Source organism: Eretmochelys imbricata, chromosome 1 (assembly GCF_965152235.1).
Source record: "Eretmochelys imbricata isolate rEreImb1 chromosome 1, rEreImb1.hap1, whole genome shotgun sequence".
Classification (NCBI taxonomy): Eukaryota; Metazoa; Chordata; order Testudines; family Cheloniidae; genus Eretmochelys; species Eretmochelys imbricata.
In genome coordinates this window covers 354,825,181-354,842,289 of record NC_135572.1, presented here as the reverse complement: position 1 = coordinate 354,842,289, position 17,109 = coordinate 354,825,181, and the positions used below count along the sequence as shown (strand labels likewise).

The following is a 17,109-nucleotide window of genomic DNA, read 5'->3' as shown; positions in this document are numbered from 1 at the left end:
TGGTGCATTAGTCCACAAGCCATGCCAGCATTTCTGTGCATGCACTTACTCCATGCTTGGAGCCTGGGCTGGGCCACTGTACCAGTCCAACTTGGAATGAAATTGCTGCAAGTCCAGTTCCACTCATGCAGGGAGCCCTCCAGAGCACTCCCCCAATACTGCTGCCCAAGCTGCAGTACCACCAATGATCACCTGTCAAGCAGAATGCCTGCAAGCCTGACAGCTGCAGGGGTGCCTTGGGTCTTTAACCCCCCTGCCCAGAGCAGCAATGGAAGAGACACCCTTTGACATGAACTTTATGGATCTATCACTGCAGAAGTAGGGAATCTGCTTTATTGCAACCAAACTTAGTTCTGGAGGTTGTACTAGGAAACTGCTGGCTGCCACTGAACGATCCCCTAGCGCTCTCTCTATAGGGTCTTTAACAAAAGTCCTTGGTCTGGGAAGAAAGGAGGCCTTGGGATGGAGATGCAATTTCTTAGATTCCTGTTCTCTAAGAGAACAGGAGACTTGCTAACAGCTTTGGAAGAGGGAAGGCAAAGCCTCTGTTGGTTTGTGGGTAGGAGATATTTGCCCCAAGCGTTACCTTGCTCATTCTCAGTCAAGCCCAGAACTCACGTTAAGTGAAATGCTAAATCCACACCCCTGGTTGGTTTTTTAAGGCAACAGTTGAGAGGAGGTGGAGTGGTTCTTCTCTGCTGGTCTGTACTTCCAATTCTCTCCTTAAAGGGGCACCACAACATGGAGGCAGTAGCCTGTGGGCAGTAGGGGAAGGAAGAGAGCTAGAGGCACAAGCCTCCTGTAGTAATTAAATCACTCTTTATAGAGCATCAAAAGTCTCCACCTTACTGTCAAACCATCATCCCCTTCTTGTGGCTGATCCGTAGGAAGTGAGCCTGCTCCTGTTACTAACCCTTACTAGTAGTGGAAGGGTTAGTACGTGTGTGTTGCACAGGTAAAGCCCTGTACAAACCGTGCTGATGATCGGGTGGGGGAGAAGAGAGAGAGAGAAGGGCAATCTGAATTTTTCAGGTACTCCAGGGGAACCCAGATGGGAAATAAATCCTTTTAAGGCACAGTTTGGGATGTAAAGTCAGGTACCCCAGAGAAGGAAGCTTTGGGTACTTGTGCTTAGCTCAGGCGCCAGGTGCCCAGGCATGGATTGTTCTGGGCTGGGGCCTCACCCTCTGGAGTACTTTTTTGTCCTCATTCAGTGAGTGGTCGCAGGACTTATTTACTGCACTGACTAATTTCCTTACTGACATTGCTAGAGCATTCTCACACCACTGTCCATGCTTCCAACATTAGCTCTGCCTTAGCCCAGGGAGCTGGTATTAGGCACCTGTGAAAGCTAGCGAAATAAGACCCAGACACATGAAGGCCAAAATTGTCAAGGGTCCATTAACTACAGGCACCCCCCTGGAGACACCTAGAGCCAGACATTGCAGCATATTTAGTGCAGTATGGCCAAAGCCCAGCTCCACTTGCCCTGAACGCTCAGGGCACGTGGCAGTCTAGCCCCAGCCGTTCCTGTTCAGTGTCACAGTCTAGCATCCTCTAGGAACACGGGGGCAGAGGTAGGGATACAATCTCCCCCTCAAGGTCTTCAGGCACAGTGGAAATCAGGGTTTGTCTGATTTAAAGCAACCCAGGCTTTAAGTTGCGGCACACATGGTTTTGAAATACAAAGGGAGCAACTCCTATCAACCATGCTCTTAAAACCTAAGAAGAGATACCAAAGGCTGAGCCCTGCGCCCGCGGCTGGCTTATTGACACCCCTAGCGCACAGATCTAGGGCTAATGCAAGACCGCTCTGCCCTACCAGTAGGGCTGCAGTGGGACACAGGCTATAACCACCGCTCTAGAGCGGAGAGGGAGATTTAAGAAATGGCTTCTCACCGAGAAGCCCAGACTAGGGAGCAGCAGCAAAGTTTAACAAGAACTCACCTGACAGAAGCATCTCTTTAGACCATTCTGCCTTCTGGTCTGTACTAACAGAGGCAGAAGATACACTCCGAGCAGAGGACAGAGGCCCTGAGTGATGGCGGGATGTTTACTCCAAGGAAAGGGTCTCTTAACAGTTGGCTTCTCCGACCGCACATGGGTCGTGCTACATGGAGACTGATCATCAGGCCTAAAAACCTATATTGTCCCTGAGTAAGTTAGTGGTGTGAAGAAACCAGATAGGTCAGTCAACTACAATCCCCCATATCCCTGCATGTGGCTGCCTGCAGAGACCCTTGTTTACCCCTCTAGATACAGGACCAGATCCAGCTTGTACAAAAACTGCTTTAATCAGAACAGTTGGGGAAAAAAAAAACAAACAGGATTCATTTCAAGTTACAGCAAAACCCACCTGTGTTATTTCTACAGGCCAGTGTTAGAGGCTGCCATGTGCATGACAAGCAGGTAGCATTCTGAAAAGAGAGAGTCCTCTCCTGTCCTCCCAGGATAGGTCTGTTTCAAGACAGCACCTTGGAGAGGGCACCACTTTCCCAGCAGCAAGAGAACAGCGCATCCTTCAGAGTCTAAAGAGGACTCTTCTGTTCCTCAAAAGCCTTTGCCAACAACAGATTTCCCTCTAGCCACAATCCCAGACTGAGCTGTACTTTGGTACACAAGGAAACACTCTGGCATTAAGGCTTCTTCTTCGGTTAAGAAGGCGTGACCAGACTACGACCACCACCCCCACCCTTTTCCAGTGGTTAGCAATTCCCCAATTCCATCCCATCTTTTAAAACAGCTGGTGAAGGAAAAACAAACTCCGGTGGCAGGTTCTTTAGCTTCATGCAACTAATGGTTTTAGAGTAAAACCAGACCAGCCGAGTCCCTGAGAAACACTCAACATTTGTTAACAGAAGCTGCCCTGCGGGGTGGGAGGGGGAAGTCTTCTCCCAAGAGAAGAACACAAGGTCCATGGAGTCAGGCCTCAGCAGCCAGCAGGGGAAGGAGCAAAGAAATACACAGCTAGGAGGATGAAGTAGACCATCACCAGCACTGTACCTGGGGGAGTGAGAACCGCCATGGTTAGGAACTAGAGGGCTGGAATCACACACTCAGTGAACAAGACTTGGGAAGGTGGATTTTGTACTAGATGGAACAGCTGCCAGTCTGCTCCGGACAGAATCTGGAAGTTCACACTGGGACAAGTGCTCCAGGATGTGAAACTACACTGTATCTCCAAGTTAAGGGACACTTTAAGCCAACATTTGAGTGCCAGGTAACAGCACGTTATGACAAAAACCTTCTTTGGAGCTGCTTCCTGTGGGAATTGAGTCATCTACCAGTTAGAAGAATCCACTCCTGGGGCAGCAGATTTAAGTTCCAGTTACTGAGCCAGTTAACTGTGAAAACCCAACACCACATCATGAATGATCAGATGGTCTGAAGCTCCTACTGGGGAGATTAGTACGAAGGAAAGGGCCTCTCTGCTCCAAGAGTGGGATTGCAGTTAAGACTTTTTAACCTTAGAGCAATCAGATCTGGAGTCAGAGACAGACATGGGACACAGGGATGCCCCTTTTACATGGTCAATCCCGGTTCCTGAATGAGATTGCTCAGGAAGAATGGGAACATTTGTAAGTGGCTATGGGAGGAGTTGGATAGGATTAAAATTCTCATGGGAGAAGAAGACTGGCCCACATGGACGGTTACCTTGGAAGTAGTCACACTTGCCATCCATGAAGATGTAGTTCATGAGGACCACGCTGAACATGCTGGAATAGACATGGAGGTCACTGAAGACAAGTATGAAACCTGTCGGCTGTGGAAAGGTAGAGAGCAGTTTTCAAACCCTTGGTAAGTCAGCCATGGTTATGCCCTGCATGGACAGTCAAAGTAAATTCAGAAAGTTTGTTCTGCCCATTTAGACAGTCCCAATTCCTTACCCAGAGACTCTTGAAAGACTGTTTTCCACCCACTGCAATATACTCTACCTGCAGCAGTGTGGACAAACAAGCTATGCACATAGTCACAAGAAGCTTAGTATTTTCAAGTCCATGATCAGGATAAAAATGTATTAACCTGCCACGTTCCCAGTCCCTGTGGCACAGCAGGAGGACTGGTTTTAGTCACTCTGGTTCACACACATTAGCAATAATCTCACCTGTCCCATCTGCTCCCCCTTAAAAATCTAATGAGCATGTTTGAGACAGTGAGGGAGTTGTTAATTTGACTGTGCAGTCAGCCCACTGCTTGGGAACCTGGGGAATAGAGACTGGCTCTCCAAAAATCAGAGGTGCTGGTGCAGGGAACCCTGCCTTGCAACTGCCTCCACCATTCCTGCTCTAAGGATAGCGTAGCTCAGTGGCACCATTTCTCCAATACCTTTCGCCAACACCAGCATGATGTTCCTATTTGAGTGACATTCTTAGGCGTGCAACCGTCATAAACCCCTGCAACCACAGGGCGCTTCCTCCTTCCCCAAAGCCCCAGTGTCCACAAGCCAAGTGGAGAAAACCATAGTAACCATGAAGTCTGGCTCCAGCTCCATTACTTACGTAGAAGATTGTGAAGAGCACCAGGATGGGAATCTGAAGCATGCAGACCTGGACAGCAATACAGCTCCCAATCTCAATACTAGGGAGGAGGAGCAGACACACCATAAATTAACCTGTATTCGAGGCTTCTAACACAGCATCTAGAGGTCCAGCGGGGAATACGGAGCCCCATTTCATTATACTGCACTCTTTTCCTGCACGCAGTAGCACCGGTCACACGTTTGAGGGGACCCGGCTTTCAGGAAGGGGCAGCGCTGTGTACCGCTCAGCTGTGCAGGAGGGCCATGTTCGATTTCATTAGGAAAAAGGATTTTTTGGGATCAGTTTCCAACATGGGCTGCAGGCCAGGTCAATCCTGCCCTGCGGACTCTGGTATGCTCAGCACCACCAGGCAGAGGAAAAGACAGGCTAGTGAAGGAGAAACAGAGCTCAAGAACAGGTTTGCAGAGTTGGAAAATGAAGAAGAGGCTCAGCTGGTAGTCGCTGAAGGTGGAAGGGCACGGAAGAAGAGAAGAGCAGCTAGTCTTATAAGAAAAGGGAAAGAGTCAATGGAGATTACACCAAATATGAGCCCCAGGAGGATACAGGATGGGTTGAAAAGGATTACAAGGGAGAATAGGAATGGAAAGAACTTGCAGCCAGAGGGAACAGGGGATAGACTGGAGAATAGCACCATCACCAGGAAAAGGCAGGTCTATGTGATCGGGAACTCTTTACTGAGAAGAATAGACAGGCCTGTAACCAGAGCTGATCCAGAGAATAGAAGGGTGTGCTGTCTTCCAGGTGCTAAGATATGGGATGTAGACCTGAGGTTGAAAAGGATCCTAAAGGGAGCAGGAAAGAATCCCCTAATTATCCTTCACGTGGGAACAAATGATACGGCTAGATTCTCGCTGGAAAGTATTAAGGGAGACTATGCTAGGCTGGGGAAGACGCTTAAGGAAATCGAGGCTCAGGTGATCTTTAGTGGGATTCCGCCTGTTCCTAGAGAAGGGCAACAAAGGTGCGACAAGATTATGACTATCAACAGATGACTTAGGCAGTGGTGCTACAAGGAGGGCTTTGGGATGTATGGCCACTGGGAGGCATTCATGGACAGAGGACAGTTCTCTCGGGATGGACTTCATCTGAGTAGGGAAGGAAATAGACTTCTAGGATGGAGGCTGACACAACAGATTAAGAGAGCTTTAAACTAGGAATTAGGGGGAGATGGTTGGGAGATGTCCAGGTAATCTCCACGCCGGATTTTAGCATTGAGAGGGAAGAAAACAAAGTAAGAAAGGATACAGCTGTGGGTAGGAGAATGGCTATAAGGAGGAAGGGCAGCGTGGATACCAGTCTAATAGGTTATACTGGCTGTAGAATGACCATGCCTAATAGGGTACAGAGTGTGAGCGAGGCCAAAACAGCAAAAATTAAGATGTTTGTACACCAATGCGAGGAGCCTAGGTAACAAAATGGAGGAACTAGAGCTACTGGTGCAGGAAGTGAAGTCAGATATTATAGGGGTAACAGAAACATGGTGGAATAGTAGTCATTACTGGACCACAGGTATTGAAGGATATGTGCTGTTTAGGAAAGACCGAAATAAAGGTAAAGGTGGTGGAGTAGCATTGTAGATCAGTGAGGAGGTAGAATGTAAAGAAATAAGAAGCAATGAAATGGATATGACTGAGTCCGTCTGGGCAAAAATTACATTGGGGAAGAAAACTATTAGAGCCTCCCCTGGGATAGTGCTTGGGGTGTGCAACAGACTGCCGGGATCTAATTTGGGTATGGATAGAGCCCTTTTTAATGTTTTTAATGAAGTAAATACTAATGGAAACTGTGTGATCATGGAGACTTTAATTTCCCAGATATAGACTGGAGGACGAGTGCTAGTAATAATAGGGCTCAGATGTTCCTAGATGAGATAGCTGATGGATTCCTTCAGCAAGTAGTTGCTGAACCGACTAGAGGGGATGCCATTTTAGATTTGGTTTTGGGGAGTAGTGAGGACTTCATAGAAGAAATGGTTGTAAGGGATAATCTTGGCTCAAGTGATCATGAGCTAATTCAGTTCAAACTGAACGGAAGGATTAACAAAAATAAATCCGCAACTAGGGTTTTTTATTTCAAAAGGGCTGACTTTCAAAAATTAAGGAAATTAGTTAGGGAAGTGGATTGGACTGAAGAATTTATGGATCTAACGGTAGAGGAGGCCTGGGATTACTTTAAACCAAAGCTGCAGAAGCTATCGGAAGCCTGCATCCCAAGAAAGGGGAAAAAATTCATCGGCAGGAGTTGTAGAGCCAGCTGGATGAGCAAGCATCTCAGAGAGATGATTAAGAAAAAGCAGAAAGCATACAGGGAGTGGAAGAAGGGAGGGATCAGCAAGGAAAGCTACCTTATTGAGGTCAGAACATGTAGGGATAAAGTGAGAGATGCTAAAAGTCAAGTAGAGTTGGACCTTGCAAAGGGAATTAAAACCAATAGTAAAAGGTCCTATAGCCATATAAATAAGAAGAAAACAAAGAAAGAAGAAGTGGGACCGCTAAACACCGAGGATGGAGTGGAGGTCAAGGATAATCTAGGCATGGCCCAATATCTAAACAAATACTTTGCCTCAGTCTTTAATAAGGCTAAAGAGGATCTTAGGGATAATGGTAGCATGACAAATGGGAATGAGGATATGGAGGTAGATATTACCATATCTGAGGTAGAAGTGAAACTCAAACAGCTCAATGGGACTAAACCAGGGGGCCCAGATAATCTTCATCCAAGAATATTAAAGTAATTGGCACCCAAAATTGCAAGCCATTAGCAAGAATTTTTAATGAATCTAAACTCAGGGGTTGTACCATCTGATAGGAACTATGTTAGCAATTCTCCAATTTTTAAGAAAGGGAAAAAAATGATCCGGGTACCTATAGGCCTGTTGGTTTGACATCTGTAGTGTGCAAGGTCTTGGAAAAAATTTTGAAGGAGAAAGTAGTTAAGGGCATTGAAGTCACTGGTAAATGGGACAAAATACAACATGGTTTTACAAAAGGTAGATCGTGCCAAACCAATCCGATCTCCTTCTTTGAGAAAGTAACAGATTTTTTTAGACAAAGGAAACACAGTGGATCTAATTTACCTAGCTTTCAGTAAGATGTTTGATACTGTGCCACATGGGGAATTATTAGTTTAATTGGAAAAGATGGGTATCAATATGAAAATTGAAAGGTGGATAAGGAATTGGTTAAAGGAGAGACTACAACGCTCCTACTGAAAGGTGAACTGTCAGGCTTGAGGGAGGTTACCAGTGGAGTTCCTCAAGGATCAGTTTTGGGGCCAATCTTATTTAATCTTTTTATTACTGATCTCGGCACAAAAAATGGGAGAGTGCTAATAAAGTTTGCAGATGTTACAAAGCTGGGAGGTATTGCCAATTTAGAGAAGGACAGGGATATCCTACAGGAGGATCTGGATGACCTTGTAAACTGAAGTAATAGTAATAGGATGAAATTTAATAGTGAGAAGTGTAACGATATGCATTTAGGCATTAACAACAAGAATTTTAGTTATAAGCTGGGGATGCATCAATTAGAAGTAACGGAGGAGGAGAAGGACCTTGGAGTATTGGTTGATCATAGGATGACTATGAGCCGCCAATGTGATATGGCCGTGAAAAAAGCCAATGCGGTCTTGGGATGCATCAGGAGAGGCATTTCCAGTAGGGATAAGGCGGTATTAGTACCGTTATACAAGGCACTGGTGAGACCTCACCTGGAATACTGTGCGCAGTTCTGGTCTCCCATGTTTAAGAAGGATGAATTCAAACTGGAACAGGTGCAGAGAAGGGCTACTAGGATGATCCGAGAAATGGAAAACCTGTCTTATGAAAGGAGACTCAAGGAGCTTGGCTTGCTTAGCCTAACTAAAAGAAGGTAGAGATATGATTGCTCTCTATGAATATATCAGAGGGATAAATACTGGAGAGGGAGAGGAATTATTTAAGCTCAGTACCAATGTGGACACAAGAACAAATGGATATAAACTGGCCACCAGGAAGTTTAGACTTGAAATTAGACGAAGGTTTCTAACCATCAGAGGAGTGAACTTTTGGAACAGCCTTCCAAGGGAAGCAGTGGGGGAAAAAGATCTATCTAGCTTTAAGATTAAACTCGGTAAGTTTATGGAGGAGATGGTATGATGGGATAACATGGTTTTGGTAATTAAATAGTCATGGTAAATAGGCCTAATGGCGTGTGATGGGATGTTAGATGGGGTGGGATCGGAGTTACCCAGGAAAGAATTTTCTGTAGTATCCGGCAGGTGAATCTTGCCCATATGCTCAGGGTTTAGCTGATTGCCATATCTGGGGTCAGGAAGGAATTTTCCTCTAGGGCAGATTGGAAGAGGCCCTGGAGGTTTTTTGCCTCTCTCTGTAGCATGGGGCACGGGTCACTTGCTGGAGGATTCTCTGCTCCTTGAAGTCTTTAAACCACGATTTGAGGACTTCAGTAGCTCAGACATAGGTGAGAGGTTTTTTGCAGGAGTGGGTGGGTGAAATTCTGTGGCCTGCGTTGTGCAGGAGGTCAGACTAGATGATCATAATGGTCTCTTCTGACCTTAGTATCTATGAACCTTCCCACCAAGGGACCGGTATGAGATGCAGTGCACCGACACACACCCCTGGGGTCTGGAACATACCTCAGCCTGGCCCTTCTCAGTGCAACTCCAAAAGCAGGGAGGGGGAGATCGGAGATACCTCACCCTGGAGTTTGTAATGGGCCGTTTTAGACATTTAAGGCTCTAGGAAGACTGGACTCTCTCTGCTTAAATAATCCGAGACAAGGAGCAGATGGCTCTTCCCCCTAGATACCATCCTTGGAAGCCAAGTCCTTTATTACAGTGAGAAGTGGAGAGCTACCAACACCTCCACATGGAAATCCACTGCTGGCTTGAACACTGGAGAGTGGCTTGGTGCGTCAGATTAATTGGTCCCCATGGTCAACTCCAGCCAGGGGCAGCTCCTCTTGGAGCATCCCCCTCGGTGAACTAGAGCATTAGGCACATGTCCCAGCCTCTCAGAGCATTAAAGGGAGTTTCCTACTAGGGAACATGGTGACGAGATTAGCATCTATCCATTTGCTCTATTTGAAGCCACGGGCTAGGACTAGCCTCTGGCAACTCATGCCAGCTCTTGCAGAAGCCCTGTGGGATTCCGAGGACTCACTCACCTCAAGCTTAGGTTGTTCTGCAGGGCAAACTGGATTCCATTGACTATCTCAGGGAGCTCGGGCACCATAGCCAGCACGGTCACCCCAATAAAATACTGCCAAAGAGAGCAAGAGAGAGCCCCATCACAGAGCTAGCGAACTGCTCTGCTTCCTCCACAGCCACGCCAGGGCTGAAGAGAATTAGATAATTCATTGATGGACCCATCTTCCATGGCTACTACCCAAGATGGGCAGGGATGCAAGCCCAGGCTCTGGGTGTCCTAAGCCAGTGGTTCTCCACCTTTCCAGACGACTGTTGCCCCACCACCCATGGCAGAAGCTAGAGCCCCACCGCCCGGGGCTGAAGCATGTAACTTAGCATGGGGGCCCTCTGTGGTGTGGGGCCCCAGGCAACTGCCCTGCTTGCCACCCCCTAAGGCTGGCCCTGCCCCTGCAAACCCCTCCCCCAAACCTGTCCCTTGACTCGCCTGGGGGTTGCGACCCCCCAGATTGAGAAACACTGATCTAGAGGAGTTGCTGTACCCCCAGGTTGAGAGTCACTGTCCTAAGCCCCTGACTGCCAGAAGATGGATCACGGTTCTGTTCATTCCCTCTGGGGCACCTGGCACTGGCCACTGTCGGAAGACAGGACACTGGGCTACAGGGACCATTGGTCTGACCCAGTCTGGCCATTCTTATGATGAACTAGCCTCCCTAGTCTGACACAGAGCATTAGGTGCACTAGCTGCATTCAAACCCAGTCACGTGGCTAAACGGGGTCAACTCTCCCGTGACTGAGTGAGGCTTCCCCTTCAGAAGTTTGGGTGTCAGCAACCCAGGATTGCCTGCCTGTCAGGCAAGGGGCCAATGCAGGTGAGCAGAGACTGAACCTCATGGGGGCCTCAGGAAAGGGAGCTTGAAAACAACACAGTCCCGCTCTCAGCGGAGAGAGAACTTGCTGGTTAAGGACTGTATTAGGCCAGGCTCTTCCTGCTAGTCACTAAGCGGCCCCAACTCCACACCTACCACATCAACAAGGTTACATGGCCCATCAGCTGAGCACCAGACAAGTCCTTTACCTGGGGCCATGGGGCTGGATTCCAAAGTAACATCATTCATAGTGACATCGGCATCGGGCCCTGGAGCCTGCTCTGTGTGGGGGTGGCTCTGGGTTCTAGGCTGATCCCATGCATTCCAATCCAGGCTTTACGGGGCTACTTATCCACTCCACTGTGGTTCCCTGCAGGGTGGCTGCAGCACGACCGGCCCGTGGATCTGGGCAGGCCGAAGGCTCCTTACCTGAGACACGGTGGAGTTGGTGAGGATGGGGCTGATGTGCTCCGTGGCTAGGTCAGCGCAGGCGGACATGCACAGGGTGGAGAGCAGGAGAATGATCAGGGCCCTGCAGCGGGACCAGTGGACCACGGCGCTGTGATGGTGACCGGGCACTGAGGAAAGCAAGGAGGCATGTGAGCAGAGACAGACCCCCTAGGCACAGACCTGGGCTCAGCGATTGGGACAGGCCCCCCATCTACCCATCCCCACTCAACTGGTGCAGCCTATCGACACTATTAGCTGCCCAATTATTCCCCTGGGTTAGTCCTTCCAGGGAAGGGGGAGACATTACCGCCCAAGCTTTGGGTCGACACAGTGTTGCTCCCCAGTGGTCTCCAGTCTGCCACCCAGGTCTGGGGGTTAGAGCCCTGCATCTACCCACTGTGCTACTCAGGCACTTCCATGGCACTGCAGGGCAGGTTCCAGATACAGGTCCCGTCCCCGCCTTGTGCACAGAGCCAGCGGCAAGGCCAGGAATAGGACCCAGGAGTCCTGGCTCCCAGTCCCCTGCTCTGGACAGCAGAGAGCACAGAATCCATCTACCGTTCTCCCGTCTTTTCTGTAGTGGGCCAGAGGAAAGGTCAGCCCAGCGCTCTGGGCCGGCCGCGGTGGGGACTTACTGTGGCAGTCGCTGATGTGAATGTCGTAGATGTGCGAGTGAGTCTTCAGGGTGAAGAAGAGGCCGATGAGGTAGGCGGCAGGAAGCACGAGGGACACCGTGTACACCAGGGGCCTGCAACACACCAGAGCTGCAGGGAGCTGGAAGGAGAACCGCCCCCCGCCCCGTTCCGCCTCTCCCACCAACTCCTGGGAATTCACCTCTGGCTCTTCCCCGAGGGGGGGGCAGGGAGGAGGGGTTTGCTGCCTTTGGTCAGACTGGTTTCGGTCACTCTACAATGACTGGGGGCGGGGGTGAGACGGGTGCTACTGTCTGTCCCCCCTCCCCGGGCTCAAGGTGCTCAATCCTCAGGGCTCTGGCAGCATCCAAAGCCAGCTGGCTGCTAGAGCCCCCTCCCCGCTTCTCTCCGCTAACCCTCTGGGTGCCCGGTCTTGCTTTTGCAGGCACCCGAGGGGATGCAGCAGCTTGGGGGGGAGGGGCAGGGGGGAGAGATGTAGCTCATCTCACACAAGTGGCCCCCAGGGGAGCTAAGCCCACCCTCCCTGGCCAGGAGCCCTGCCCTCTGAAGCAACTTGCTGGAGAAAGCCAGGGTCAGAGTGGCAAGTGCGCTACACAAAGGAGCTGGCAGAGCAAGCAGTGGCCAGTGAGGAGGGAGACCTAGGAAGGATTAACCCTTCCTCACCCACATGGGATTTGAGTGCCCTAGAACAGAGCACCCCCCCTCCCCCGCGAGTACTAGCCGATGGGAATCAGAGATGCGGCCATTACATCCATGCTGCACTGGGTCACCCTGCTCTAGCATCAAAGGAGCTGCAGAGATAAACGGGCCCTGTTGTGTCTATGGCTGATGGGACTTCGGGGGTGGGGTGGGGTCAGCTAAGAAGAGAGCAGCACGTGTTCCCCAGACACTGGAGACAGTCATCCCAACCCACCCCCCAGGAGAGAGGTATTAGGCCCATTTTACAGGTGATGAGACTGAGGCCACATGGCTAAGCCAGTGGCAGAGCCCAGATCAGCCCCTGCTCCCATAGAGCAAGCTGACTTGGCCCTCCAGGCAAGGCACCGAGAAAAGCATGAAAGCAAGGCAGCTTGGAAGGTGCTTGGGCAGCCCATTAGGGATCATCACAGCTCTCATGTGCTTCTTTAGTGGGGCCAGGGCTGACCCATTACGTCCAAGCAACAGGACAGACCGTGAGGCACTTACTGGACATGTTTGTAGTACAAGGTGCCATTGTTCTCCATCTGAAAAACAAGAACCACAGGATAGTTTGGTTGGTTCTCCTCTCACGTGCTCAGCGTAGGATGGTTTATGAATGGTGAGATGATACACTGAAGCCATGATCTCCACACTCACCCCTCCCCACAGATGCTAGCGAACAGCAGTTCGTTCGTCAGACTGGAGCAGAGCCCCATGCAGTGACCAGGAGAAATGAAGGTGACTTACCTGTAACTGGAATTCAACCGACTCTGCATATTCCCCACTAACGGGAAAGACTCCGGTACTGCTGAAACTAACTTGGAGACGGGAACAGAGTCCTAGCTGAACAAAGACTGAAGCAGTGCCTCGCCAAACCCTGCATCCACTAGCAGCCAAATCCAGAGCCTAGTGCTGGCTGGAAGCGTGCACCGAAATCCAGATTGCAGATCTCAGCAACTAGTGCCTGCCTCAGCTGAGTGAAGGAAGCAGCCACAGCGCGAGTGGAATCTGTGCAATTGAAGCAAGGACAGGAACTTTTGCTGGCGTGTAATACTCAGCAGTCCCCTGGGAAGAAAGTGTACGCCCTATGTTGTTCTTAGCATATGAAAAACAAAATCAATCTTGAGGTTTTATGAAGACTTAGTTCTGTCCGAATAACAGGCGAGAGCCCTTTTAGCATCCAATGTATGGAGGACAGATTCTCCTTACAATGGGGCTTGGTTGTGGGCAGTGGAAGTGAAATAAAACGGACTGATTTAATCCGGGGGGAAGAAATCTGATGTCACCTTTGCTAAGAACAGGATCAGGTCTAAGGATTGCTTTGTCCTGGTGAAAGGTGGATCAGCTATGAGGGCATGCAGTTCACTCGTTCTCCTGGTGCCTTGAGATAGTTAAAAATGATGAAAAACCACTCAGCCAATGGTTTGATCAGAGATGTTATCAACATGGTCAAAACCAAACTGAAGTCTCAAGAGGGCAGGGTCTCTAACAGAGCAATTACACATTTGATATAAATCTCAAACTTTTTAACCAAAACATAAACAAACAGCCGTCTACAGTCAACTAAGTAGGATACATGGAGTTAGCTGCCAAATGGACCTTTAAATTATGAGATATGCAACCCCGATTTTTCTTTTCAAAAGACATTCAGCATTCCAGAACACAAGAAATGAAGACAGATCTAGGAGAATCAGACTTCCTCTGCACCCAGGCCTGAAACCTGGACTACTGTAGATGGCAGCAATTTCTGGTGGACCATTTCTTAGAGTTAACTAGTATGTCTTGCACAGATGAACACCAGTGCAGATTGCAGGGCTAGGTGAAAAATCCTGCTCCCCTCTTGGGACAGGAGACCGAGGGAGGTGCAGCACGACTGCCAGATAGCTGAAGGAAATTGGTAAACTACTGCCAAGGAGGCCAAGCCAGTGCAAGGAGGATCATCCTGGCCGTGTCCTGACTTATCTTCTGCATCAAGGGAAGCAGAGGAAAGGCATACATCAGACACCTCTTCTGCCTGCCTCCAAAGGAAAGGGTAGAAGAGTGCTGGTTGGTTGGTTCTTGACTCTCAAAGGTCTCACCAAAACAGAGGGTGGACTTGTCTGGGATGAGGATGCAGGCGGTTTAGATTTGGAACCTTGTTTGAAAGGCCTCTTTCCAGAATGGCTCTGTGAGGCTGCACCTTGTTGACGTGTGACTGGATGACCGAAGGTTGGGGTAATGCTGCCGCCTCCGGTACTGGCAAGAGGACTGGAGGGCCTCCTTTGAGTAGATGGCATCGACCCCAAAGATTGAGTTGTTGATCTTATCTCTTTTAGTTTTACCAATGGTCTTTTCACGGAAGAGACTCTCCACTCCAAGACGACGCTCTCCCAGCTGACTTTGAGCATCCATAGCTAGGATGGAGGATCAAAGCAACGCACGTTCCTGATGGTCACACCTGATGCCAACGCTCTGACATCAGAGTCCAAAGCACTGAAGGAAGCCCTGAGGGAGTGTCTAGCTACTTTCTGACCCTTCAATAAGATGGCATCTACTGGCTGTGTCTGGTCATCAGGCAAGACCTGGAGAAAAAGCAACACTCCCCCGCTCTGCCCCCCATTGATGGAATTGGTAATGGGCCAGGACTGCCAGATAATTTGCCACCCTAACACGGAGGGAGAAGGAGGACATCTTTCTCCCCCTTACCCCACTGGAGTGGAGTGTAACTGTCCAGACCCCCTGTTGCTGGCAGCAGCCAGCATCAATGAATTCGGCACAAAGCAGGTATGGAAGGAAGATTCCCTTCAGAAGGAATCTGGTATAGTTCATTAGAGATGGGTTGTCAGTGGGCCCCGCAGAGGTGGCTGGCCCTCACAACTCATCCAGGACAGGAAGAGATATCCTACTCTTCGCAGTGGCACTGAGGATGTAAGATACTGAGAAGTCTCTTCCTCCAGTATTGCAGGGAGATTCGAGTGGACACCATGGGATTCCCTAAGTCATAGAAATGCACAGTATCCCCAGAAGGAGAAAAGCCTGATGCCACCCCTGCATTGGTCGAGTGATAGGTACAGCTTCACCATCAGGTCCTAAAAGCTCCTATTCAAAGAGAGCAGCTCTCTTCATCCTCCTCAGACAGAGTCCCTGGTCTCTCTGTAGTGTCAATGGAACTAGGGGAGCAGGATTGGAGGATCCCTGGGCTTAAAGATTTCTTTGCAGATGAAGTGTTCCCTCTCCATCCATGCGGAGGATAAATTGGAGAGGACCTGAGGTGGTCCCTCACTAAGGCCCCAGGACTGCCAGGTCTCCCCTACTACTGGGTGTCAGGAACATGCCAATAGGGGGCAGACCAAAAGGGTGGTTGGAATCTCACTGCAGGTCAGTTCTTCCTCTATACTCCTCCTGGAGAGGGTGCAGACCTGGACCCGAGAAAGTATACTAAGGATAGTAACCGATGCAGAGGGAGGAATGGGGATTCTGCTCTTTGCTGAGGCCCTGTAGGAAGCCTAAGAGGAGGGATGAGAAAGGTCCTGGGAAGAGCCAGCGGGATCTGGTCTCTTCTTCCTAGGAAGTGATGAAGATGACAATCCTGGAACCAAGGATACATGCCTCCTTTTAGGAGCTGTGCGCCTTGCACCAGGATCCAAGGCATGCACCCGAGCAGAGAGAGACAGAACTGTCCAAAACTGGAAACGACCGCAAATCCAAAAGTTTGGCCACCATTGGATCCGATGACCCGTGTGAGCTCCTCTCTTTAGTTACTGAAGCTGGAAGTGGAACAAGTTTCTGCTTCGGAACTGTTGTGGCCTTATCAAAAAAAAAAAAGAAAAAGAAAAAAAATCGGATGGATCTGCTAGCATTTCTGGTTCCCACGAATCAGAACTCATGCTGGTGGTCTTGCTTCTACGCTGCTTTTTCCTCGGTCTCAGCTGATGCTGCAGCGACGGTGCTGAAGGCCCTAATTCAGAGGCACTGCTTACATCTGTCTTCCAGGCAACTGCAGGACCAGGGTCTCTTCCAACCGCAGGGGCTGCGTTGGGGTTGGACTGCCGTGAGGCATGAGGTACAGCACCAGCCAGGGCAGCTGAACTGGTCCTCAACCTGTCTTCCGGAACCGGACCAGTGGGAACCAACCACCCAGCCCTCAGTTAAGCCACACGATGCCTTGGGGCTTGACTGAGGGCTGCCAGAACTGAGTCCGGCCCAGACAGGGGCTGTGGCTTCTTGGAACCCTTCAGCTGGCTGGAAGCAGAGGCGGCCACCAGGATAGAGGCTGAACATTTAGACCTTGGAGCCGGAGTCTGAACGGATGCAGAGGGGCTAGTGTTGAGGGCTTCCTGAAGCAGGGAGTTGCAGATGAATCTCCATCCTGGCAGGCACCCCCTATATTGTCCTCAGTACATCGGGGATGCTGAGGGGAGAGGCGGGCATGAGAGCTCTAGCTGCCATGGCTGGACGAGGGTTCTGCTGCAAGGCGCGCAGTACCCGTAAGTGGGAACGTGCCTTGCCACTTGAACAGCGCCTCCTGCTCAGAGCTGTGCCCAGTGGGTATCCAGTCACCCCTGCTCAGACATGAGCCCCTGGAAGGCCCATAGCTCTAGTGCAGCTAAGGGACAGCAAACTGGAGTCTGCTCCTCGTGCAGCAGAGTTTAGTTCTCTTCCGGTCAGTTTTACCTGTACAACCCTGCTGAAGACAATGGGGCTGCACAGGAATCTGAGGAACTCTTGTGGTCCTCAGACCCTCTTTCTGGAGACTAGGCACAAGATGGCAATAGCATGCGAGCAGAGAGTCAA

General features: G+C 49.9%; 1 protein-coding gene across 1 annotated transcript in view; it reads right to left on the bottom strand.

The window, feature by feature from the left end:
- Positions 1 to 2,921: 2,921 nt before the first annotated feature.
- Positions 2,922 to 17,109, bottom strand: part of LOC144259626 (uncharacterized) — a 42,488-nt gene continuing 28,300 nt past the window's right edge. The window contains exons 14-20 of the mRNA XM_077807921.1: positions 12,844 to 12,881; positions 11,641 to 11,753; positions 10,985 to 11,133; positions 9,707 to 9,801; positions 4,500 to 4,578; positions 3,655 to 3,763; positions 2,922 to 3,003 (exon numbers count right to left, since the gene is read on the bottom strand). Of these exons, the coding sequence (XP_077664047.1) occupies positions 2,930 to 3,003; positions 3,655 to 3,763; positions 4,500 to 4,578; positions 9,707 to 9,801; positions 10,985 to 11,133; positions 11,641 to 11,753; positions 12,844 to 12,881 (657 nt within the window). The 3' untranslated portion in view covers positions 2,922 to 2,929. The remainder of the gene's footprint in view (positions 3,004 to 3,654; positions 3,764 to 4,499; positions 4,579 to 9,706; positions 9,802 to 10,984; positions 11,134 to 11,640; positions 11,754 to 12,843; positions 12,882 to 17,109) is intronic.